This window comes from Canis aureus, chromosome 15 (genome assembly GCF_053574225.1).
Source record: "Canis aureus isolate CA01 chromosome 15, VMU_Caureus_v.1.0, whole genome shotgun sequence".
NCBI lineage: Eukaryota > Metazoa > Chordata > Mammalia > Carnivora > Canidae > Canis > Canis aureus.
In genome coordinates this window covers 45,425,341-45,452,141 of record NC_135625.1, presented here as the reverse complement: position 1 = coordinate 45,452,141, position 26,801 = coordinate 45,425,341, and the positions used below count along the sequence as shown (strand labels likewise).

General features: G+C 37.2%; 1 protein-coding gene and 1 pseudogene across 11 annotated transcripts in view; both read right to left on the bottom strand.

Annotated features, from left to right (window-relative positions):
- Positions 1–1,777: 1,777 nt before the first annotated feature.
- On the bottom strand, positions 1,778–5,823 carry LOC144284163 (methylsterol monooxygenase 1-like; annotated as a pseudogene).
- Positions 5,824–17,389: 11,566 nt separating this feature from the next.
- PSD3 (pleckstrin and Sec7 domain containing 3) overlaps positions 17,390–26,801 on the bottom strand; it is a 713,619-nt gene continuing 704,207 nt past the window's right edge. For 10 of the 11 annotated variants that reach the window (XM_077849455.1, XM_077849456.1, XM_077849459.1 and 7 more), the window contains one exon: positions 17,390–26,328. In XM_077849455.1, coding sequence (XP_077705581.1) covers positions 26,113–26,328 — 216 coding nt within the window. In that variant the 3' untranslated portion in view covers positions 17,390–26,112. The remainder of the gene's footprint in view (positions 26,329–26,801) is intronic. The other variant, XM_077849457.1, reaches the window with a different exon arrangement.

Genomic DNA, 26,801 nt, shown 5'->3' with positions numbered 1-26,801 from the left:
AAAGAACTTTACATCCAAACACAACTGAATACACATTCTTCTTTTTTTTAAATAAATTTATTTTTTATTGGTGTTCAATTTGTCAACATACAGAATAACACCCAATGCTCATCCCGTCAAGTGCCCCCCTCAGTGCCTGTCACCCAGTCACCCCCACCCCCCGCCCACCTCCCCTTCCACCACCCCTAGTTCATTTCCCAGAGTTAGGAGTCTTCCATGTTCTGTCTCACTTTCTGATATTTCCCACTTATTTTTTTCTCCTTTCCCCTTTATTCCCTTTCACTATTTTTTATATTCCCCAAATGAATGAGACCATATAATGTTTGTCCTCAGATTGACTTACTTCACTCAGCATCATACCCTCCTGTTCTATCCATGTTGAAGCAAATGGTGGGTATTCGTCATTTCTAATGGCTGAGTAATATTCCATTGTATACATAAACCACATCTTTATCCATTCATCTTTCGATGGACACTGAGGCTCCTTCCACAGTTTGGCTATTGTGGACATTGCTGCTATAAACAGCGGGGTGCAGGTGTCCCGGCGTTTCATTGCATCTGTATCTTTTAATACACATTCTTCTGAAGTGCACATGGAACTTTCTCCAGAATAGACCACATACTGGGTCACAAATCAGGTCTTAACTGATACCAAAAAATTGGGATCGTCCCCTGCATATTTTCAGACCATAATGCTTTGAAACTAGAACTAAATCACAAGAAGAAATTTGGAAGGATTTCAAACACGTGGAGGTTAAGGACCATCTTGCTAAAAGATGAAAGGGTCAACCAGGAAATTAGGGAAGAATTAAAAAGATTCATGGAAACTAATGAGAATGAAGATACAACTGTTTAAAATCTTTGGGATACAGCAAAAGCAGTCCTGAGGGAGAAATACATTGCAATACAAGCGTCCATCCAAAAACTGGAAAGACCTCAAATACGAAAGCTAACCTTGCACCTAAAGGAGCTAGCAAATAGATCCTACACACAGCAGAGGAAGAGAATTAATAAAGATTCAAGCAGACCTCAATGAAATAGAGACCAGGAGAACTGTGGAACAGATCAACAAAACCGGGAGTTGGTTCTTTGAAGAATTAAAAAGATAGATAAACCATTAGCCAGCCTTATTAAAAAAAGAGAGAAGGGGAACCCTGGGTGGCGCAGCGGTTTAGCGCCTGCCTTTGGCCCAGGACGCGTACCTGGAGACCCGGGATCAAATCCCACGTCAGGCTCCCAGTGCATGGAGCCTGCTTCTCCCTCTGCTTGTGTCTCTGACTCTCTCTCTCTCTCTCTCTCTCTGTGACTATCATAAATAAATAAAAATTTTAAAAAGAGAGAAAAGACTCAAATTAATAAAATCATGAATGAGAAAAGAGAGATCACCACCAATACCAAGGAAATGCAAACGATTTTAAAAACTTATTAAGAGCAGCTGTACGCCAATAAATTAGGCAGGATTTGAATCCAGATATTGTTTTCTTTATATGGAGACTTTTTTTTTTTGACTCAGCAGTATGCCAGTTATCAATGTATTGCCTCTAGGCCTAAATTCATACTTCATTGCCTGCTCTGTAAAAGTGGGTCTGAGCCCTTGAAATCTGTTTCCTTTGCCAGCTGGCACAAAAGCTTTGTTAGTAGAGGGTTTTTTTCTGGATTGGAAGTGCCCATTCAACAGTCTCCTGCAAAGCCTCTCCTGCGGTGGATGTGGCTTCACCTGTGCTCATTTCCATAGCATGAATCTTTTCCAGCAATTAGTTCCTATAGTAAGCATGGCTCATGCAGTGAACTTGTCTTGCCCAGCACTCAGCAATTTCAGTGATGCAGTGTCCCCAGCATCCAGATCCTGCAGGTTGAGTAGCTTCTCCAGTGCCAGGTTCCTGAAGTATACAGTGGTCAGCAAACTGCAATGGCCAGCAGCTTCTTCCTGCATCTCCTTGGGCAGTTTTTTCGCAGAGTGACTCCAGTAGAATACCTTTCCATGAGATACTTTCCCTGGCATTCTTGAGGATAGATTTCTAGCAATTTCTAGAGGGCAAATGCCCAACAGCTTCTACTGGCATAGTGGCATGGCAATTTATCTACCATTTAGTGAGTATAGCCATGCCTTTCCAAGATCTGGATTTCAGCCCTGGGGGAGATGTGGACTCTTCTTTGAGTGCTTTTTTCTCAGCCTTACTGGTAGTTGCTGCACCTTTTATTTAGTATTCCTATTTTCTTTAGTGTTTTTCTTACCCTTTACTCATTATTTCAGTCCTCTTTTTTTAAAAAAAAAAAAAGCAGAATTATTCCTTTTATTACAAAACTTAGTGATCTAATGACTTCTGTACTTTTCCTTATAAGAATAAGATATAAAAAAAATCACTACTGATGTTCAAAATCGGAAACCAGATAATCAGACCAAAAAAAAAAATCACATTTATTTCAATTGTTCAAAATGAAAATACAGCAAGTCAATTTACAATGTTTCACATTCAGTTGCGTTTGGATGTAAAGTTGTTTGTTTGTTTTTTTTAAAGATTTATTTATTTATTCATTCAGAGAGAGCGAGAGAGAGGCAGAGACACAAGCAGAGGGAGAAGCAGGCCCCATGCAGGAAGCCCGATGTGGGACTCAATCCCGGGTCTCCAGGATCACACCCCAGTTTTAAGTATAATGAAAACTTGATATACAAAAATGAAAGGGTAAATAGCACAAATAAAGCTCAATTAAAAAAAAATTCAAGTAACCCGAAAACCTTTAGACTAAAATATCCCATTTATGACAATTTGGAAACTCCTTAATTTATAGACACCAGTAGCACATTGCTGTCGAAAGGGCTTCTCAGAGAAGGAGAATCACCCCAAACCAGTCAGCTCAGGACCAGAGTGGAAGTTTTTGGGGCGGGCTATTCTGGATTTGGCCGCCTCACTCTCACTGTTGATCCATAAGGTTCGACCCATGATACTTGGATGTTTAGGCAAATTCTAGAAAATGTTTAAAGTTCAATATGAGGCCAACACCCTGCTAAGAGATACTGAAATGGCCACTATATATTTACAAGATTTTAAAGACCAATCTTAGCTTCAGGCCTCTGGTGTTACGGGGGAAAGACAGACTGATACTTCTTCCATTACTTAGAACCTTTCTGTAAGGTTAGCAACACGGCTTTTACAACCTCCTCACGAAAATCATACTTCGTTATAGATTTACTTATTTCTACACATACAGAACTTTTTACATAAAAGTAGAAAAAGTTCCCGCTAGGAAGGTAATTAAAGGTTGTTAATGTTCTTTGTTTCTCAGTTAATGTTTTCTCAGCCTTACTGGTAGTTGCTGCACCTTTTATTTAGTATTCCTATTTTCTTTAGTGTTTTTCTTACCCTTTACTCATTATTTCAGTCCTTTTTTTAAAAAAAAAAAGCAGAATTATTCCTTTTATTACAAAACTTAGTGATCTAATGACTTCTGTACTTTTCCTTATAAGAATAAGATATAAAAAAAAATCACTACTGATGTTCAAAATCGGAAACCAGATAATCCGACCAAAAAAAAATCACATTTATTTCAATTGTTCAAAATGAAAATACAGCAAGTCAATTCACAATGTTTCACATTCAGTTGCGTTTGGATGTAAAGTTGTTTTTTTTTTTTTTTTAAAGATTTATTTATTTATTCATTCAGAGAGAGCGAGAGAGAGGCAGAGATACTAAGATATCACTTAGCAGCCAAGACACATGTTTATTTCTGCTCCGCAGAAGCAAGGTTAGCTATTCGCTTCAATTCAGGAAGGTGTGTGCTTTCAGGATGGTGGAGATGAGATATTTATTGCATCTTTTTCTCAGTCTTCTTCATCTTTTCATTATAGGCAGTAAATTTGAGAATCTGTTCCGAAAATTCTATCCCACCATGTAAATGTGGAAGCATAGTTTCCGATAAAGTTCATGTGGTGGAAATCATGATGCCGAGAACCAGCATAGAAAGGGATCAGATTTAAAGGGTTCAGGGGAATGTCATAGCCACAATGGACATCAATAGTTTCTATCAAAAAGGGTGTTGCCTGTGTTCTTCTCTAGGATTTTGATGGAATCTTGTCTCACATTTAGATCTTTCATCCATTTTGAGTTTATCTTTGTGTATGGTGAAAGAGAGTGGTCTAGTTTCATTCTTCTGCATGTGGATGTCCAATTTTCCCAGCACCATTTATTGAAGAGACTGTCTTTCTTCCAATGGATAGTCTTTCCTCCTTTATCGAATATTAGTTGCCCATAAAGTTCAGGGTCCATTTCTGGATTCTCTATTCTGTTCCACTGATCTATGTGTCTGTTTTTGTGCCAGTACCACACTGTCTTGATGACCACAGCTTTGTAGTACAACCTGAAATCTGGCATTGTGATGCCCCCAGATATGGTTTTCTTTTTTAAAATTCCCCTGGCTATTTGGGGTCTTTTCTGATTCCACACAAATCTTAAAATAATTTGTTCTAACTCTCTGAAGAAAGTCCATGGTATTTTGATAGGGATTGCATTAAACGTGTATATTGCCCTGGGTAACATTGACATTTTCACAATATTAATTCTGCCAATCCATGAGCATGGAATATTTTTCCATCTCTTTGTGTCTTCCTCAATTTCTTTCAGAAGTGTTCTATAGTTTTGAGGGTATAGATCCTTTACATCTTTGGTTAGGTTTATTCCTAGGTATCTTATGCTTTTGGGTGCAATTGTAAATGGGATCAAACTAATGGTCACCCATGCCCAAAGGAGAATGACATGATCACATAAAAGCATGATTCCAATGAAAAATCCAGTTCCAAGAATCAGAGTTTCCAAAGGATGCGCATATTCAGCTTCCATTCCAAATGGAGCCTGAAACTAATGATGAACTTTATGAATATATTTACATATTCTTTTGTGATGCAAGAGCCTATGCAGGAAATAGTGCCAGGTATCCTCAATCACCTCACAGCCAAAGCATCTTGCCAAAAGCATATACTACCTTGATTCTTTCCCAATCATAAGGTATATTAAAATACTCTGTAAAATAATAAGTTCCACAGATCAAAGGAAGCTGGATACAAAAGTGATTAAAGAGAAGTACTTTAAAACATTTCCATTGGTTTTCGCATGTTTCTGGTTTATCCTTTTGAATTTTGTACTTTTTCATGAAAGGTATTAATTGAAACAAAAATCCAGGTAAACAGAACAAGAAATAAGGAACTTTGTGAACTATCAAGGATCCCCATGTTGCAATCTGGAACTTTGTGTAATTATTCAAGAAATAGTTCCAAGCATTTTTAAATGGTTCTTGTAGAGGGTTCTCAGGTAAAAGTGAATCTACATACTCCACAGCCAAGGATGCTGACCTAAGATGCTGATACTTTCATTTGTGCCATTTTTCAAATCTCTGCAGAAAACCTTAGAATTCTGGCGGAGCCATTTCAGTCCTTTCTTATACTCTTTTTTTTTTTTTTTTTTTTTTTTGGTATTCAATTGTCCTTGATCAAATTACTGTGCATTTTCTCTTCTGATTAGACCCTAACTAATACAAGTAGTTAGCTTTGTGGCTATAAGCATGGATCCTGGTGCTATCACTTATAAGTAACCTGGGGCAATTTATTTGTAGGGGTTTACTGAAATAACATATTTAAATGCTTTGCACAGACTTTTTTCAGTAAATAACAATTTTCATCATATTTTTAAAAATTAAATTTTACTTAACATACAGTGCAATATTGGTTTCTGGAGTAGAACTCAGTGATTCATCACTTACATACAATACTCGGTACTCATCACAAATACCCTCTTTAATACCCAGCACCTGTCTAGCCCATCTCCCATCCATGTTCCTCCATTAACCCACAGTTTATTCTCTATCATTAAGAGTCTTTTAGGGCAGGGCACCTGGGTGGCTCAGTGCTTGATCGTCTGCTCAGGTCATGATCCCAGGGTCCTGGGATCAAACCCTGCGTCAGACTCCCCACAGGGAGCCTGCTTCTCCCTCTGCCTGTGTTTCTGCCTCTCTCTCTGTGTCTCTCATGAATAAATTAATAAAATCTAAAGAAAATAGTCTCTTAGGGCTTGCTTCCATCTCTCCTTCCCCCCTTCACATATGTTCATCTGTTTTCTTTCTTAAATTTCTTTCTTTCTGTCCACATATGAGGGAAATCATATGGTATTCGTCTTTCTCTGACTTATTTCACTTAGTATGATATACTCTAGCTCCATCTACATGATTGAAAATAGCAAGATTTCATTCTTTTTTATGGCTGAGTAATATTCTATTATATATATAATATAAAAAATAGGTTGCTATATAAAATAAAATATAAATATAGGGGATCCCTGGGTGGCTCAGCGGTTTCCCACCTGCCTTTGGCCCAGGATGCGGTCCTGGAGTCCCGGGATCGAGTCCCGTGTCGGGTTCCTGGCATGGGGCCTGCTTCTCCCTCTGTCTGTCTGTCTCTCTCCTGTCTATCATAAAAAATAAATCTTTAAAAATAAATAAATAAATAAATAAATAAATAAATAAATAAATAAAATAGAATATAATATATAATATACTATATAGGGATCCCTGGGTGGTGCAGCGGTTTAGCGCCTGCCTTCGGCCCAGGGCGCGATCCTGGAGACCCGGGAGTGAGTTCCACATTAGGGTCCCTGCATGGAGTCTGCTTCTCCCTCTGTCTATGTCTCTGCCTCTCTCTCTCTGTGTGACTATCATAAATAAATAAATATAAATAAATAAATAAATAAATAAATAAATAAATAATATACTATATATAATGGACATTTGGGCTTGATGGATATTTGGGCTCTCTCCACAGTTTGGCTATTGTTGATGCTGCTATAAACATCAGGGTGCATGTATGTATTTTAATCTGCATTTTTGTATCATTTGGGTTAATACCCAGTCATGCAATTGCTGAATCATAGGGCAGTTCTATTTTTAACTTTTCGAGGAACTTACATACTGTTCTCTCAAGTAGCTGCACCCCAACAGTGCAAGAGAGTTCCTCTTTCTCTGCATCCTCACCCAAACCTGCTGTTTCTTATGTTATTAATTTTAGCCATTCTGACAGGTATGTAGTGGTTTCTTATCATGGTTTTGATTTGTATTTCCCTGATAATGAATGTAGTTGAGCATCTGTTTCACCTAGATGGTCTGTTAGCCATCTAGATGTCTTCTTTGGAAAATGTCTATTCATATCTCCTGCCCATTTCTTAACTGGATTATTTGGTTTTTTTTGGTTGTTGAGTTTGGTAAGTTCCTTATAGATTTTGAATACTACTAACCTTTTATTGGATTTGTCATTTGCAAAAATCCCATTCTATGGGCTGCTTTTTAGCTTTATTGATTGTTTGAACTCTCAATAGTTCATTTTTGCTTTTGTTTTCCTTGTTTTCAGCGACCTAATAAGAAACTGCTACAGTTAAGGTCAAAGAGGTTTCTGCCTGTGTTTTTCTCTAGGATTTTTAAGGGCTTTCTGTCTCACATTTAGGTCTTTCATCCATTTCGAATGTATTTTTTTGTATGGTGTAAGAAAGTGGTCCAGTTTCATTCTTCTGCACATGCTGTCCAATTTTCCCAATACCTTTGTTGAAGAAACTTTTTTCCACTGGATATTCTTTCCTACTTTGTCAAAAATTAGTTGATCACAGAGTTGAGGGTCCATTTCTAGGTTCTCTATTCTGTTGCATTGATCTAGGTGTCTGTTTTTCTTTTTGTTTTGTTGTTGTTGTTTTTAATATATTTTTTTAAATAATAAATTTATTTTTATTGGTGTTCAATTTGCCAACATACAGAATAACACCCAGTGCTCATCCCTTCAAGTGCCCACCTCAGTGCCTGCCACCCAGTCACCCCCACCCCCGCCCTCCTCCCCTTCCACCACCCCTAGTTCGTTTCCCAGAGTTAGGAGTCTTCCATGTTCTGTCTCCCTTTCTGATATTTCCCACTTATTTTTTCTCCTTTCCCCTTTATTGGAGTTCAATATGCCAACATATACTATAACACCCAGTGCTCATCTCGTGAAGTGCCTCCCTCAGTGCCCGTCTAGGTGTCTGTTTTTGGGTCATTACCATACTGCCTTGATGATCACAGCTTTGTAATATAGCTTGAAATCCAGAATCATGAGGTCTCCAATTTTGTTTTTCTTTTTCAAAATTGCTTTTGCTATTCAGAGTCTTTTGTGGTTCCATATAAATTTCAGGGTTGTTTGTGAAAATTGCTGGTGGTTTTTTGATAGGAATTTTATTAAATGTATAGATTGCTTTGGGTAGTATAGACATTTTAACAGTGTTTGTTCTTCCAACCCATGAACATGGAATGCTTTTCCATTTCTTTGTGTCCTATTCAATTTCCTTCATAAGTGTTCTATAGTTTTCCAAGTAAACATCTTTTACCTCTTTATTAGGTTTATTCCTAGGTATCTTATTGTTTTTGGTGCCTTTGTAAATGGAATCAGTTCCTTGATTTCTTTTTCTGCTGCTTTGTTATAGGTGCAAAGAAATACAACAGATTTCTGCACATTGACTTTTTAAAACTTTTATTTACTTATTCATGAGAGACAGAGAGAGAGAGAGAGAGAGAGAGAGAGAGTGGCAGAGGCAGAGGGAGAAGCAGATTCCCCATGGAGTAGGGACCCTGATGCCAGACTCCATCCTAGGACCCCCAGACCATGATCTGAACCAAAAGCAGATGTTTAAGCAACTGAGCCACCCAGGTGCCCCCTGAACATTGATTTTATATCCTGTAACTTTGCTAAAATTTATGTATCAGTTCTAGCAATTTTTTTGGTTCTGAGGTTTTCAACATATACTATCTGTTGCCTACAAATAATGAAAGTTTGACTTTTTTCTTGCCAATTTGGATGCTTTGTATTTGTTTCTGTTGTCTGATTCCTGAGGCTAAGACTTCCAGTACTATGTTAAACAGTAATGGTGAGAATGGACATCTTTGTCTTGTTCCTGATTGTAAGGGAAAGGCTATCATTTTTTTCCCCATTGAGAGAGATATTAGCTGTGGGTCTTTTGTATACAACCTTTGTGATGTCAAGGTATGTTCCCTTTATTGCTACTTTGTTGAGAGTTTTTATCAAGAAAGGATGCTGTACTTTGTCAAATGCTTTTTTTTTTTTTTGCATCTATTGAGAGGATCATGTGTTTCTATCCTTATTAATGTGGTGTATCACATTGATGGACTTTCAAATATTGAAGCTTCCCTGCACCAAGGAATAAGTCCCATTTGATTGTGGTGAATAATTCTTTTAATGTACTGTTGGATTTGATTAGCTAGTATCTTGTTGAGAATCTTCGCATCCATGTTTATCAGGGATATTTGCCTGTAATTCTCCTTTTTAATGGGGTCTTTGGTTTTGGAATTAATACTTTTGATTGGAGCATTTGGTCCATTTACATTTAGAGTTATTATTGAAAAATATCAGTTAAGTGCTGTTGTGTTACCTGCAGAATTGGTGTTTCTGATGATATTCTCTGGTCCTTTCTAGTCTGTTGTTTTTGGAGATTTTTTTTTTAAATCCACTCAAAGAGTCCCCTTTAAAATTTCTGGCATGGCTGGTTTAGTGATCACAAATTCCTTTAGTTTTTGTTTGCCTGGGAAACTCTATCTCTTCTATTCTGAATGACAGACTTGTTGGATAAAAAGTTCTTGGCTGCATATTTTTCCCTTTCAGCACATTCAGTATTTCTTTCCATTTTTTTCTGACCTGCCAGGTTTCAGTGGACAGATCTGCTGTGAACCTGATTTTCTCTTATAGGTTAAGAACCTTTTTCCCTGTTGTTCCTTTTAGGATTTTTTTCCTTGTCTTTGTATTTTGTGAATTTGACTACGATATGCTTTGGTGATGGTTGGTTCTTGAGTTTAATGGGAGTTTTCTGTGCTTCTTGGATTTGGATGTCTAGGTCTTTCCACATTTAGGGAATTTTTCAACTCAAATTTTCTCAACAAAACTTCTGCCCTTTTTTCTTTCCATCTTTTGGGATACCTAAGATATATTATTATGCTTTAATAAGTTCCTGAGATCCCTACATCTACCTTCATGGTCTATTACTTTTCCTTCCCTCTTCTTTTCAGTTTCATCATTTTCCAAAATTTTATCTTCTATATCACTGATTCACTTCTCTGCTTCACTCATCCTTATTTTTAGGGCCTCCACTCAGGACTGGATCTCAGTGATAGCATTTTTAACTTCAGCGTGACTAGATTTTAGTTCTTTTATCTCTGCAGTAAGGGGTTCTGTAGTGTCTTACATGCTTTTTTTCAAGCCCAGATAGTCTGCTTTTAAAAGAATCTAGATCCCATTAAACAAAAAAATAAAGTAAAATACAATGAAAGTAAGTTAAAAATGAAAATATAAATATAAAGTATACATAAAATATGAAAAAGGAAAAAAATTAAAATGAATGAAAAATAATAATTCAAAAATGAAGAATAAAATACAAAGGTAGGTAGATAATATTTTCCCCTACAGCTGAAGATTTACAGCTCTACAACTCTCCATGAGCAGTAAACTTTGTGTGATTTGTTTTCTGCTGGTCTTCTGGAAGAGGGCCTGTTGCTCTGATTCTCAGGTGGATTTGCCCTAGTGAAAATATGCCTCCAGGGCATGGGGAGACAAGGTTTGGTAAGCAGCTCTGGAGTCCGCTAAGTGGTGCTATTTTGCTCCCTGAAGGCTTTCAGCCATGATTAGCAAGATGAATATGGCCACACCCAACTCTAGCCCAATCTGAAAGTTTTCACCTCCCACTCTTCAGTGAGACTCACAGAAGAGCAACCCATCACATTTTTGTCCCCAGTTTTGGTCAGAACCCTGCATTAACCCTGCCCGTATCTGAACTTTTTTATCTCATGCTCGTGACTTTCAAAACTTCAAATTTTAGGGACTCCTGTGGTGTGGATCTATGCTGTTCTTCTGGGGGAGGGAGTCCCCCCCATGCTTTCCAATTGTCATCATTGTTAATAGCACAATTATTTTTTTCCAAAAAACTTACTGAGCCTCCCTGATTCAAGTGCCTTTTAGGTACATTGGAAATCCAAGTGGGCATTTACAACTGTTTAGATTTAGAATTTAGCTAGGCTTTGAGGAGAATATACTAAGAAAAGATGGGCTGTAGATGCTTTCAGGTAGAACTGAAATCCCCAGATCTGAGCGTTCATCTACCCCTGTCCATGAGCATGTCTCTTATTATGGTTAGGAATCATAGATTACCTAAACATCAAGTACAGAGAGGCAAACCACAGATCACACTGCCCAAAAACCAGCCTCTTCAGGGTAGAGACACTGCCTCTCAAAGTTGTCCACAACCTGGCTGCAAGTTTTTCTCAACCCTAGCATGGAATAGCCCAACTTCCATATCTCCTAGTAGACAAACTGGAGGAGTACATTCAGGGAGATCATTCTATCACCCCTCTTTTAATAGTTGTAGGGAAACGAAGAGGAATAGCGATCCATATTTCAAAGGAAGAAGTAAAAACAAAAACTCAGAGCAGACTTGCTCATTGGGTTGAATTACACAATTTTTTCAGTAAATTTCATTAGTTCTTAACTTATTTCAATTAGATCTCTGTTATACTTTATATTATTTTTATTGGAATTTTTTTCTGAGGCTATTTAGCGATACTATACTTATCTTTTTATGTAAGGGCTAAAGTAATGTTTGGATATATGGTTTGCTGCTATTATTGAGCATGGTTCCGTGGCAGAACAAATATTTCTTAAATGAATGAATCAATTTTTGGTACCTAAGTCTTGATCCATAAAGATGTTTTCATGGTTATCTTATGTGCTATGTAAAGTGCATGAAAAATCTCAGCTTAAACATGCATCTAGAGTAGTATTGTCCAGTAGATGATTGAGATGTGTATATAACACATATAACATATGCTATATATATGTTACTTAAAAAAATATTTTATTTATTCATGAAACACACACACACAGAGGCAGAGACATAGGCAGAGGTAGAAGTAGAAGCAGGCTCCACGCAGGGAACTCAATATGGGACTTGATCCCAGGACTCCAGGATCATGCTCTGAACCAAAGGCAGATGCTCAACCACTAAGCCCCCCAGGTGTCCCAGTATATATATGTTATATATTAGTGATATGTAGGTCAGGTAACTAAAACAAAATTTTAAATTTCCACATGTGATTGGTGGCTATCATATTGAACAATACTTTTCTAGAGGACCAAGATCATAACTAGTAGTAGATATCATCAAAGTAGTAGTATCATCAAAAGTAGCTGATAGGAGTACTAAATACTTGTTAACCTTTATGTGCAGACTGTGGCTTAGTAAAGTAGCCCGCTCCAAAATTCTTCTAAGAGTTAAATTACAAAATCAACACAATGTGGATGAGCTGAGATATATGCTAAAAACACAATTCTTCCTGGGCCAGAAGCCAGAGGAACAAGCTGACAACTACTATTAATGGAATTAATGCCATCAATAAGGTAATGTTAGTTAATATTATCTATCATTATTATTTTATATTACTATTATTACAAGGGTTTGTTAAGGGCCAAATACTGTGTTAAGTGTTTATATGTAATGTCTTATTTGAGCTCCATAACAACCTGATGAGTGAGTGTTATTATTCACATTTTATTTATTTATTTATTTATTTATTTATTTATTTATTTATTTATTTTTAAATATTTTATTTATTTATTTAGGATAGTCACAGAGAGAGAGAGAGAGAGAGAGAGAGAGGCAGAGACACAGGCAGAGGGAGAAGCAGGCTCCATGCACCGGGAGCCTGACGTGGGATTCGATCCCGGGTCTCCAGGATCGCGCCCTGGGCCAAACGCAGGTGCCAAACCACTGCGCCACCCAGGGATCCCTATTATTCACATTTTAAAAATGTGGAAACAGGAACAGAGATTAGGTAATTTGACTAGGGTCACACAACCAGTAAGGTGCATGGTGTGGAGTTAAAGGCAGCTCTTTTGGATTCCAGTATATCTGTTATTAACCATTTATTCTACTGAACAGAAATAAGCATGTGAGGCCATGTATATTTAACGCTACATAGTGTGGTGTCCATCCAAGACCCTGTGAATTATGTTTGTAAAGTCACTCCTTAGTAGGGAAAAGTGTCACAAATGACTTCAAAGGAAAGGTGACCTAGAAGACATAATGCCTTTCATTTTGATTCCATCCAAAATGTATTCATTGAGCAGCTTCTTGGGATGCCACGTACATAGCACATTACTTCACACAAAGTTGAGTAAGGTAGTTTTTTTCTGCCCTTGAGGAGCTAAATTATACTTTGTAGATATGCCTAAGGGGGAAAATGTTTGTTACCACAACAGCAACATTCCAAGTCACTTTATGATTTTATTTTTATTCTCATTTAAAAGATTGACATGTGACTTTACCCTTCCATCCTCTGAGTCTGTCAGCACAAATGAGCTTCTGTGGATCTTATTAACCTGAAGATATTGACAAAATCCTCTTTTTGGCCAGCAAAGGAAATGCTACCTAAAGGGACCCCCTGGGAGGACTCCCAGATAAAATATAGAATACTCAGTAACATTTGATTTTCAGATAAACGACAAATACTTTCCATAGTATAAGTATGTCTCAAATATCGCATGGGGCATATGCTAAAAAGCCATTGTTGTTAATCTGCAATTGAAATGTAGTTGAGCATCTTATATTTTATCTGCAACTGTACTCTAGAGAGATTGCCAGTTAAGAATTCCATGGATATACTCTTCCAGGCCATAAAGGCCTCTCACAAATTTTAGTAGTGTGGCCAAAATTGTTTTTTTCCCCCCAAATTCTGTTATAACTTAGGACAGAACTATCTGTAGTCAGGAAACGTTACCTAGAAAAGGAGCAGCAGATTGTCCTTAAAGCAAGGGTAGGCAAATGAATTGACAGAAAGAGCTGTTTCAGAAGGGCAAGCCCAAGGCACATACTTCAGGCAGGGTTTATGCAATGGGCCAGTAGGAAGCCCCCTAACACAGAGAAGAGAGTGCTGGGCTCCCCATTCACTTCTACGTATAAGCAAGCCTTCTGGCCAGCTCAGTAGCAACATCCAGGTCACGTTTCATAATACAGTGGTCAAAGCCTGGTCTCCCTTCTTTATGAGGAGAGCTAACAGATACAAGGCAGAATGGGTAGCACTGCATCATGCACAATAATGGCAGGAAACAACCAGTTGCCCTTTGTGAGTACAGAAGGCTTCTGTAGCCATGTGAGTTAACAAAGCAATGATTCTCAAACTTTGTTGGCATCAGCTCCATCTGAAGGGCTTGATAAAGCACATATGGCTGGGCTTCATCCCCAGAGTTTCTGACTCAGTAGATCCAAGGTAGGATGGAGAATTTGTATTTTAAACAAATTCTCAGGAGATGCTGCTAGTGCTGCTTCAGGACCACAGTTTGGGAACTGCTCTAAAGCGGGGTTTCTCAAGTTTTAATGTACACCTGGGGACATCATTTAAATGCAGAATCCTAACTCACCAGGTCTGGGGTGAGGCCTAAGATTCTACTTTTCCCAAAATGTCCAAGGGGATGTTACTAAGTTGCCAAGCTCCAAGGAAGTAGTTCTCAAGCCTGGGTGCATGATAGAATCACCCAGGGAACTTCTAAAATTTCCATATTCCAGATCAATTCATTCAGAATTTTGTGGGTGGCATCCAGGCATATGGAGCTATAAAGACTATTTTTACTGCCAGCTCCTCCCAAAGATACACAGAGATTCCTACTCCCGTGATGGAGTCATTGCTTCTCAAAACGGAGGCTGACAAGAAAGATACTGACTCTGATTTCTGTATATCAAGATAGAAGCTGTTGAGGTATTAAAATGCTAAATATCTGAAGAGATGGAACCTGATGCAGGCTTGTTCTCATCTGTAAAATGGGGGAAATAATAGTGCTATATCACAGAATTTCATAAAGATTGAATGAGAGGATCTATGCTAAGTAGCTGGCATAGTGCCAGGTGCTCGATAGATATTTTAAATAATAATATTATCTGTCATTGTTACTACAATCCAACTGCCCACCTGAGTTTTCTCTTATTTCTCAATATTACAACCTTCCACATGGGTGCCAGACCAAATCTGAACTACTCTATTGGCAAGTGATTTGTCTGTTGTGGCCAGCCTTGTGTGGAAAGCTCTTCCTTCTATTAAGTTCTTGTAGATTCCAATAATCAATCCTAGTTAAACCCCTTAGATTGCTATAGCACAATTCTCATTTCCCTTCCACATAAGATTCATTAACTTTTAAATCAGTATTCCTTAGTTCTGTCATGGATTAACCGTTCTCTGTTCGTATATGCTACATTTCTCATTACATTGTTCATGATTTTTGCCATCCTGACTGATAATTTTGCATACTCTCTGGTTTGTTTACATCTCAAGTCTCAAGACACTTTATCCTGGTGTAGTCTCATTAGTGTAGAGCATTAGTGTAGTGACTCACCTTCTTGTTTTAGAAATCATACTTATATCACACAAAGTATGCACCAGTGTTTTTGGTGGCTACATCACTGTTCGTTTTGAGCTTGCTGTGGATTAAAGCTGGAGAATTTCTTTCCTATGTGTTTGCTATACTATGCAACAGAAGGTCTTAGCTTGACCTTGTATGGTTGGTTTTTTTTTTAATAACTGATATGTAAAATCTTACACACTTACACTTTAACACTTCACATTGTTAATTTGTCCCATTTCCCTGCCTCGTGAGATTTTTTTTTTTTGTATTTTGATTCTATCCTTTAGTAAAATCATTCTCTCCCAGCCTTTTGACATACACACTTTTAATAAACACATTTTTTTGTAGTTTTAGTCAAGTTATTAATTGAAATGTTGGACAGCTGGAGCCAAAAAGCAGGCTTTGCATAAGGACACTAGACATGCTCTTCTAGGTTGAGAGGTATCTTAGCACCATTCAAATGATTACACACCCACCAATTGTATTATATCGATTATTTCACTATTTTGCCCAGATATATTTATGACCACATTAAATTCTTTGTTATGGCTCATTTTGTCTACTACATTTTCTAATCTACTTAATCTTACAAAATAGGAAATATATAGTCTGAAATGATTTGTTCTTGAGAATCCATGCTGGCTTGTAGTAATTGTTGCATCCTTATGCTCTCTTAACTATGCCTAGAATTAATACCAAGCTCACTAGTCTACAGTATCCAGAATTTCTTTTCTGATATTAGAAAAAATATATGCCTATCTCTAATACTTACCATGGCTTATAATTTTTCAGTAAAAATTGCATGACTCAGCAGTCCCACGGTTAAATCTCACAGTACTGTGGAATAGAATTAATGTAGAGGTGAGACATTACTTAGAGTTGATAGTTCTTTCCTATCTTAATTTTCCCTGGGTTTTAGTTTCTTCTCATGAGTGTTTCATCTTTTAATATTAAATTCTGCAATAAATAGAATATGCTAAGACATATAAAACTCCTAATCCTGAACAGACAACTGGGCAATTAGGATTCATGTTTGTTTCTTTTCTAAATTGAGATATAATTGACATTATAACATTATATTAGTTTCAGGTGTACAGTAGGATTCAATATTTAAGAGGATTAATTTTTTTTAACAATAAATTTATTTTTTATTGGTGTTCAATTTACCAACATACAAAATAACACCCAGTGCTCATCCCGTCAAGTGCCCCCCTCAGTGTCCGTCACCCATTCAGCCCCACCCCCGCCCTCCTCCACCCCCTTCCATCACCCCTAGTTTGTTTCCCAGAGTTAGGAGTCTTTATGTTCTGTCTCCCTTTCTGATATTTCCCACACATTTCTTCTCCCTTCCCTTATATTCCCTTTCACTATTATTTATATTCCCCAAATGAATGAGAACATACAATGTTTGTCCTTCTCCGATTGACTTACTTCACTCAGCATACCTTCCAGTTCCATCCACGTTGAAGCAAATGGTGGGTATTTGTCATTTCTAATGGCTGAGTAATATTCCATTGTATACATAAACCACATCTTCTTTATCCATTCATCTTTCAATGGACACCGAGGCTCCTTCCACACTTTGGCTATTGTGGACATTGCTGCTATAAACATCGGGGTGCAAGTGTCCCAGCCTTCCATTGCATCTGAATCTTTGGGGTAAATCCCCAACAGTGCAATTTCTGGGTCGTAGGGCAGGTCTATTTTTAACTTAAGAGGATTCATGTTTGAGAGTCACACAGGGAATCTTAGTGGAAGCCAATGGGTGCCAAAGAGCCTATCTCCTCCATTTTCCCCACCCCAAGCTATCTATTTCTTTGAAATTTACACATAACAACAGTTTTCATCTCTGCCAGACAGCACTTTCATTCATTTATCAGCTATCTTGCTTCAAAAAGCCCAAATCCCCAAACATAAAACATCTTCTCAAATATTCAGAAGTTAGGTGATTAGGGTGGAGTTTTATTTTTTCATTTTTCAAATCAACAGATCTTAGTTTTAGTATTAAGTTTGGTTATGAGAACACAGATGTATATACTAGGCACCATAAAGCAGTGACCAACATTTGCATTTTAGCACAATAATGAACTCTCCAGTCCTTACTTTGATAAAAAATGTTAGGAGTATGGGAATGCAAAATGAATTTTTGAAATTGCTTCAAAACTTCTTTCTCTGCTCAAAGTCTGCTAATGAAGACAGTAGGCCCCCTAAGTCTCATCAACATCTTTGTGCAAACACGGGTTTTGACCGATGTTAATGGAGGTGAGAGCTAACGATTTGACTTTCTTAACATCTTAATCAATTATCCTGGCCACTGTGGGGCTTTTTAATGCAGGATGGGGTGTGTTGTGTTTTGATTTTTAAAGGTATTATACAGTTGCTTAAATAAGCAAATAAAAATATTCCCCTAAATGATTGAAATTTGTTAATTTATTTCTTTCTAAAGTTTGTACATTTACATATATCATATACATATTTTAAATCTTTCACTATTTTGCATAATTTCTATTACATAAAAGCCACTTAAGTTCAATTGATTTTGTTGTTGTAAAACAACAAATTATCCCCAACTTATAAAAACACAGAACAATTATATTCATAAACATTTACACAATAGAGAAAAGTACTATATATATATCATAGCTTCTATACATATCAGGTGACACACTTGTCTACATGGTTAGGTTTACTTTAACATCAGTGAAATGGAGTAATATTTATATACAACTATTTTAATAAAAAATAAAGCAATTGTAAAATGTAAACTTAATTTTCAAAATAGTCTCTGAATGCTTTAACAATATCCGCATAAGTTACTGTTCCATTAAAAAGATGACCACCATAAATGCCATAATTCTCTAGGAGATGGCATGTCTTCAGTCTGGTGGGTGATAATGAGGAACAGGTTTCCAGTACATAATTCAGTCCCACTAGCTTACCTAAGTCTGCTAATGCTGACAGTCTGGCCACTGAAAAGGATTAGGCTGCTATTTTGTCACTAATTACTTTCACAATTTGCAGGGAGATATGGCACCAGTACTGCAATGAAACTGCAATGATTGGTGGAGAAAACTTTGAAGGTAAATGAAAGTTCCACACTGCCAATTAGTTTGAGTCACAGAAAACATAATCCAGTTACTAGGTTGGACAAGTTAAAAGCTTGTTCTATATTACAGGATACATATTACTACCCTCCTGCCTGTCCTACAGTAATCAAGGCTGACAGTATTGGTTCTCCACTCGTATAAATTTCTGTTCTAGAAATGGGCTCCTAAAACCTGAGGTAGAAGAGAATGGAGGGAGGCATTTAGGCCTTTACCCAACAGCTCTCATCTAAACTGAGCAGAAATGCTAAGCAATAAGCACTGAGCAGAAATGCTAAGCAATAAACTTAGTGTTCCCTGACCCTTCCCACAGAACTGAAACATTATCCATTTCCAGAAATCTGGGTGCAAAGGCAAAATATGTGGTCTTGGTGTCAGTCAGAAAATTTTTAAAATACCTTTGTCATATGTCACCTCCAGTGACTCAGTCACTCTCAGAGTTGATATCTTACCTCAGCAGGGTCTACTCATTACAACAGCTGGATTCCTAAAGCCAGGGAAACAACATTGAAATCCAGGATGTGCCTGCTGCTCAGTAGAAGCCCAAGTGGAGTGGAAGGCCAGAAGAGAAGCTCCTCTTTGCAGAGAGAATACATTGTCATCCTCTGTAGTGCCCCAGTATTCAGGGGTCAGAGCAAGGAGCCTCAGACCTACAGTACTGTCCTTAACCGAGCTTTCTGAATAGGACTCTCTTGGGAGTGTCTAAAGTCTTATCTATGCAAGCTCACAGGGAAATGGTAAGTGAAACTCCAAATTTCTCTCCATTAACCAAGATTTTCAGGAATTGAAGTGAAGGTGTTTATGACATTATTAGTGAGAGTTTAGTTCTTAACCCTGCAAAGGGAAATATATTTTAGCTAAGTTTCTTTTCATCTCCATCTTTACTGTCATTGTTGATAGAAAAGTGCTTAACTGTTCAGCATAACTTCAATCTGAGCTTTCTCACCAGTATGGCTGAAAAGCGAATGTGGACAATTCATATTAATGCTCCTATGGTAAGCGCTTTTTTGCTTCTCTATTTGTGTTCCTTTCTCAAAGGAATGATCTCCAGGGCAAGCAGCAGTGCCACCCTGGAAAACAGTGAACATCAGCCTTCTGGAATGTCCCCATGGTACTGCAAGATGTTGGAGACTGGCTGCTTATGAATGATAAGAAAGCTTTCAATTTGGTGGATGTGATATATATGTATTCATATATTTGTTAAAAATCCGATGCTTCTCAAAGTCAGACTCTAGAGCTCAAACTCCTCCCTAGCCCTTAGAAAATATTCCTGTGATGCAGTTTCCACCCACTTCGTTCAACATTTTTACACCCTGGCCTTTTGTGTTTTAAAGTTTGTATAACTTAAAACATCCACTATGTATACATGTGTGCAAGTGTATGTACACATGTGGGAGGCCTACATGTGTAAGACTTTCCCCTTACACATGTCCCTAAGGGGACAGTTAACTGGTTCTGAATCTCTCAGGAGCAGAGGACTGACCACATGTATGTCTACCTTAAATGGAAGGCAACCAGCTCACATACTTCCCCCTCAAGCCCTCTGATTTCAATTTGGTCTAATTAGTCTCATTCGTATAGCTTAAAAAAGTATCCTGATGGCATTAAAAATCAGTGTGCATATATACTCTCTATACAGTGGATATTATTATCCATGCCAAATGGTTACTTGGCTTTATAACATACATGGCTTTATATGAAAAGTCCAAACATTTCAAATGATTAAGGCCCAAAATGAAACTTTATTTTTGCTACTCCTTTTATGTATACTTTCTGAATCAAATGGATTTTTTTGCAAATCACTATAATTTTTAGAAAGAAACACACTCTTGCAGAACAAAGATCCTTCTGGTTAGTCACAGAGCCAGTTTACTGCATGTCAAAAACAAATTAGGAAATATGATATATTTGCAAAAATAGTTTGAAACTGTAGTTTAATAAAAAAAAAAAACCCTCCAATGTAACTACCAACACACTACTGTAGACTGGAGCCAAAGATTGGTCTTCCACTCTACAACTCCAATTCTCTGAATCAGATACAAAGAATAGGAGACAGTATTTTTAAAAATATACTGCACTCAACCACTCACTCAGACATACTCAGTTGCTGCTTTAAATACACCAAACATGCTGGTTAATATACATTTAATCTCTAATTATATATTTACACACTGTAAGATAAGCAGTAAGCTCAAACAACTAAGGCCAGTGGCTCTTCTTTGGGGAGAGGCAGGAAGAGACCTAAATATAAAAATATTAAATTAAGTTTTAACCTGGTCCACAGCCTGCCCTAAAATTCTTTTACTTGTGACACTAGATGCTAATTTGTACAACTGCAAACCTAGAATATAGTACCTGATCTTGGGAAACCCTGATATACTTTAACATTGTAATATTTCTTAAAATTAAAGAGGGTAAAGAGGCGGTGCTAGAAGAGTGGCTTGATCTACTGTAAAATAGACACAGGCACAAAAATGATATGGTGGGCACTTATTTAATTCTTCTGAAAGCTCTATTTTTCTGGACTAATTACAACAATAAAGAACATGTGCTTTAAAGCATCACAATTTGTAATAAGCCCAAAACTGCCAGTTTGAGTTTATGGTTAAGCGCCCAGAATACTGAAGTTGTTAAGACTGCATAGGATGTCTGTTTTTTCCCCTCTTTCCATGTATCTAAAATTACAATGAGCTACCCCCTTAGTGTTGTACACAGTACACTGAAATAGTTTCACAAAGTTAGTTCAGAGTCATTTTGCCCTGGTGATTCAAAGATCAAAGATGGAATTTTCTAACATAAAATCTTATTAAAAATCTAATCAAAATATTTTAATTTAAGTTTAATAAAACAGTACCACTATATATATTCTCAATAACTGCATTATATAATCAATCCTATGAGGTTTTTACTTGCTTTTCATATCACACTGGTTATTAAAGATAAAAATAAATTTGATATACATATACCATATACTGATATACAGTCTACACAATGATACATATACATACGTACAACTATAAATAACCACAATACAACATTGGCAGGTGACAGAAAGCATTTTTTGATGTCTGACACACTATCGATATGAATATTCTCCAAAATCCTGCACTACTACAGATACACACATAAATTACAAAGAACAAGCCAAGGAGATTTAAGGAAACTGTATATACAATTACTTAACTTGCAATATTTTCTTGCTGTTGCATTCAAGTCAACAAACTATCATGCAGATTCAAGTATTTACTGACATTCTGTCTATGAAGATATTCTCTTTGCATGCAATGGGCGTTATTATCCTAAGCAGAATGATGCCCACTTGGGATTTGGATACTATAGGTACAAAAGGAGAATGGCAATGGCTTTGGACTTTAGTCCCCCTTTTATCAGTGAGACATTGAAAAGGATTCTGAGAGGAGAAGCAATGACCAAGCACTTCCCTATCATTTGTTGGGATTATTTTATGGTGAACTACTGACCTTTAAAGTCTTGTAGGTGACTTGACAGTACAGGATGTCAAAGGCTAATGGAGATATCTGTTGACCCAAGGAGAAGGCAGACGAATGGCCTGAACTGGCCTGGGAGAAGAGACAGCCAGAAAGCTTTGGAGCAAGGTAGCTGCAGAGGGCTCATCATACAGCTGCAGTCACAAAGCTGACTGATCTCTTTTTGTCAGAGCAAATTAGATGCTGAGAAAAGCAGATGCTATTTAAATCCAAAGTCACACTATTATTCATTAACTAAACTCTACTTTAACAAGTCCTTGGATGCCACTTTGGTTCTTTGTTTAACAGTGTTAATGTTACAATTGGAAAAAATTGTCATTTGAAAAGTGAAGAGATTGTTCACCGCTGAAATTAGGTAAGGTAGCTACCAATGTGCTGAAAACTTGACTAGGTCCATAAGTGCTAAAGTACAGAAATTTGGATCTATAAGGCTGAGAAACTCCCTGTGAATTCAAAATCCAATGACAACTAACTGTACTCAAGAAAGTCTGGCTAGTAAGAAATAGAGAAACTTCTGAAAAGTTCAATATTCTTCCCATTGTCTATGATTAGGGATAAAGACAGAGAAGAGGTTTAGCTCATACCAAATCAGGCCCTTCCTTACCTAAGAACAGATTTTCAAGCTTTTTACATCAGAAGGAGTAATAGGACAGGAACAGCAGAAAACTCTCCTTCACTTCAGGTTGTATAAATTATTATCTAGCCTCAGAAGTTCTGTGGTTTGGCCACAGGGTAAAATACAAACTCAAGAAACCACCTGTAGCTTGGCCTTGGAAAGCCAGCCAATTTTTCTCTTTCAGAATTAATTCTCTCTTATCACTCCTGACTAGGACATTGTCCTATCTTCTGAATTAGTATAACAGAGAAGTCTAGAAGGTCTCACACAATTGCTTTCTACCATCTTTACCTAGGATCAATTGGAACTACAGTTTTACCAGTGGACTCTCCCACATATTGGTTTTACTTGAGATTAATTAAAAACATGGAAGTATTGCTTGGTTGAAGTAGGTGTTGCTAAAAGTACCAAAGTGTTTCTAAAAAGTGCACTTTAAATAAGGGCTATAAGCCTGGCAAAAAAAAAAAAAAAAAAAAGGACTCTGTATGCTAGTGATTAAGTTTGATTGCTATCAAGAGATTTCTGACACCTGTAAAAGTCAACATGCAAGGTGGGGGAACAAAGCCCGAAAACTCTCAAAGATTTTATACATTAGCCACGGTCAATTATGCAACAAGACTATCACCAAGGTGTTTTGATGACTATCAAGATTTTCTGTACAAAAAATATTAAGTGTATTTATATGAAGGAGAATAATAATTTACCACACGGAGAGAAATCCCAAGGCTCCTGGTGCTGAGATATGGATGAGGAGTGGGAATGGGAAGAAGGAAAGGAGAAGAGGAGGTCCCTGTACTGTGAACTAGGTAGCAGGCTTGGAATAGCTGTGAAAGGAAATGTCTTCAATTTCTTCTGACTAGATATCATTGTAAAAAAAATTATCACAAAGGAAAATGTGGTTGGCTATTGGCAAAACTCTTAGAATCTAGTCAAATCAGGGACCACTTCCTCCTACTGAATAAACTCTTGGCCTGCTAGGTGCACTGACAGCAAATAGGGCAGAAGTATTCTCAACCCATCCCCTGCAGATGGGCAACATCATGCCAGGGCAATCTGGGATCCTGGCTCACAGAAAAACCTTTTGCAGTTGTTTTTAAAGAGGAACTATGCAAGCATAGTATATGGCAGCTTCAAAGTGTCCTTCTCATCCATTTATCTATTAGCATATCCTACAGAAGTTCCTGTAGGCTAACAGTAGTAAGTCATATAATAGGAATAATGCTATAGTGCTGCTGATGCTAACTGAGCATTTCAGAACTACTCTAAATGTCAGAAACACTGTAGCAAGGTACCATTTCATGTCTATTATATACTGTAAGTAAAATACACAGAGACATTCTATATACACAGACACAGTCACACTATGGACAAACACATTCAAGCCAATCAGGGATGTTTATTTTTCTTTAGTTATTGAAGCTCAGAGATTATATATATAGTCTAGGTATTTTTCTGCTTGGTATGAGTTAAGTATCTAGGCAGAAAACAAATAGGTTAATTATTCAGATTTGAGGAAGAGAGATGATTCCCTCATGGAAATCTCGGATTTGGTCAGAAGCTACAAAAATGAATCAGGTACACAGGGCTATATTGGGAACTACCTTGTTTTTTGGGTTTGAAACATAAATTAGTCATTGCCTTCATGTAAACAAGATAGAGGGTTAGAGTGAACTTTTCAAGGTGTGGCAAAATACTTATCACAAAGCAAGCAGCTACAACCTTAGCATGGGGTTTCTCTTTTCTGGGCACTAGCAAATATGGGCATTTATATAGGTAAAGGAAGTAAATGTTAATAAATAATCTTGTGATTAAATGCTGGTACATCAGAACAATACAGCACTAGAAACCACCATGGTTTAATAGCAGGTTTTCTCTAATTTACCAGAACCATGCTATTCATGCAGAGTCCCTGATTCTTTGGTCATAGTACCTTTAACTAATAAACTGAGCACAACTAGAGCAAATATGTATGGGAGAGAAGAGTATTCAAAGTGATTCTATTATCTCTGAAGTCATGAAGATTATAGCTTTAACTATCACAAAGTATCAAGGTTTCAAAATCAGAAAGTTCTAACTAATAGAAGGCTCAATTTTCACTTTTTCTACCTCTACAGGAGAATGTGATGTTTATTATCCTAAATTGCAAAGGGACCATCACTGGAAAAAACTCATGACTGTAAGGTTAATAAAATTTGAGTAGATAGAAAATAATGATTTAAAATAAAGTACTTGTTCTCAGGAGAAAGTTCAGTAGTAGCAGACTGAATTGGCTATCAAAAAGACTGAGATAAGAATAAACTAAGTAACCTTGCTTATGTAGCCAGTAGATTCCAGTTTTCCAATCACAATTCATTCAATTTATTACTTTCAGATTTATTTTAAAGAATCAATATTCATTGCATTGCTGAACAACTGCAGCTACTTTTTCCTGTCTTACTTTGTTTTGATTTAAAAAAGAACAAAAGGAGTTCTGTTTTCAACATTATTTTGTTAGGAAGACTCCAATATTTTACAATCAGGAGATAACACCATGCCTAAAATAACCTAATTCCTGAATGGCAGAGTATTGACGATAGAGATGATTCTGGATTCCTAGTCTAGACCCTGGGAATGAGGTAACGATTTCCTGCACACCAATCGCAAGCCTACTGCTACAGCTCCCCAAGAGTCAATTATTGCCACTACCCTTTAGGAAACAAAATGAACTTGGGTGTCGTCTTTCCACAACCTTCAATGGCGAAAGATTTCACTTTCTCTTTCCTTCTTTGGCTGAAATGAAATCAATACTTCAAGGAAGCTAATGCACTTCTTAAGTTCTCCAGTCCTCTGATCTTCACACCTCCTATCCCTGCTTCCAGCAGAGTCAGAACTCAACAGTAAGTGTGAAGATGTATGCACATCTGCATCACAGTGGGACATCTTGATTCCCAGAATTTTAATTCTTAACTGAATTTCTGTGAGTGCTCAATTTCACCTCAGTGACTGAGCAAGATTTCACATATAAAGGCTTATATTAACTCTGGCTAGAATTTGCTAAACTACCAAGTTTGTCCAGTTAAATGTTCCACAAGGAATTTAATTTTTTAACCTTAAAAAAAAGTGTAATAGCTGATTTGAGAATACATAAAACAACTGAGCAGAGTGCAAACAAGAAAAAACCAAAGGAAAAGTGACACATAATCATTCTGAAATCATGATCCCCTTCCCCTCATGAAAAAGGTGCATTAGTCATCAAGTAGCAAAAAAAATCATCAAAGCCAAGAAATCAAGAGCAAAGAGACAATCAGTACAGAAACTAACAAAGCTATGCAATAGAAAAGGTTACTAATGCACCATTTAGTCACAGACTGTTTAAAAAGATATTCACGGGTTTACCAGAAAGATCTTGAAAAACTCTATTTTGCTCCATGACCAGTACTTCCTGGTCACAGATGGATTCTAAGTAACTTTTTGCTTAATGCTTGGTGTTTCAGGTCGGTGATCTTTCCTCTCTGACACGTTACGCTTGACCTTGGCTGTAACTGGAGATGAATCTGGGTTCAGCGAAGGACTTGAATGTGACTTCTTCAATCCTACAGCCTCACTTTCATTGTTACTCAGGAGCTCCTTGCCTCCTTCTTTTAGAATGCTGACATAAATTTCATAACGGGTTTTCTGGAGGGAAAATCAGAGAAGAATGGTAGTCAGTACATTGTTCATAATGCATGGAGGAATCATGCTTCCTCAACATTAAGGCTCAAGAATGGTACATGCTGGAGGAGCTATCACCTCTGGTTGTGGGCAATCAGATGGCCCCTATTGCGCCGTCACTCGAGCTTCCCTCACATGACCTAGGCCCTCATCTGAACCTAGTTTGGATATGGTTGTTTACTTCTTTCCTACTCTCCATACTTCTACAAAGAATCTATGGTGAATTTACTTTCCAGTCCCCTACAAGACCACAACACTTTCTAGAAGCTGCTCTGGGTTTCCCAACATCACTTTCTGTTAGAATTATCAATTTCTCAGAGTATTATGGTTTCTTATAAAACTTCATATAATATTTTGATAGTTTTCTCATACTACAAAATTTTTTTCATCATCAACTATTTCTTGAATATTATGTTTAAGCAGCCATTTGATTCTCC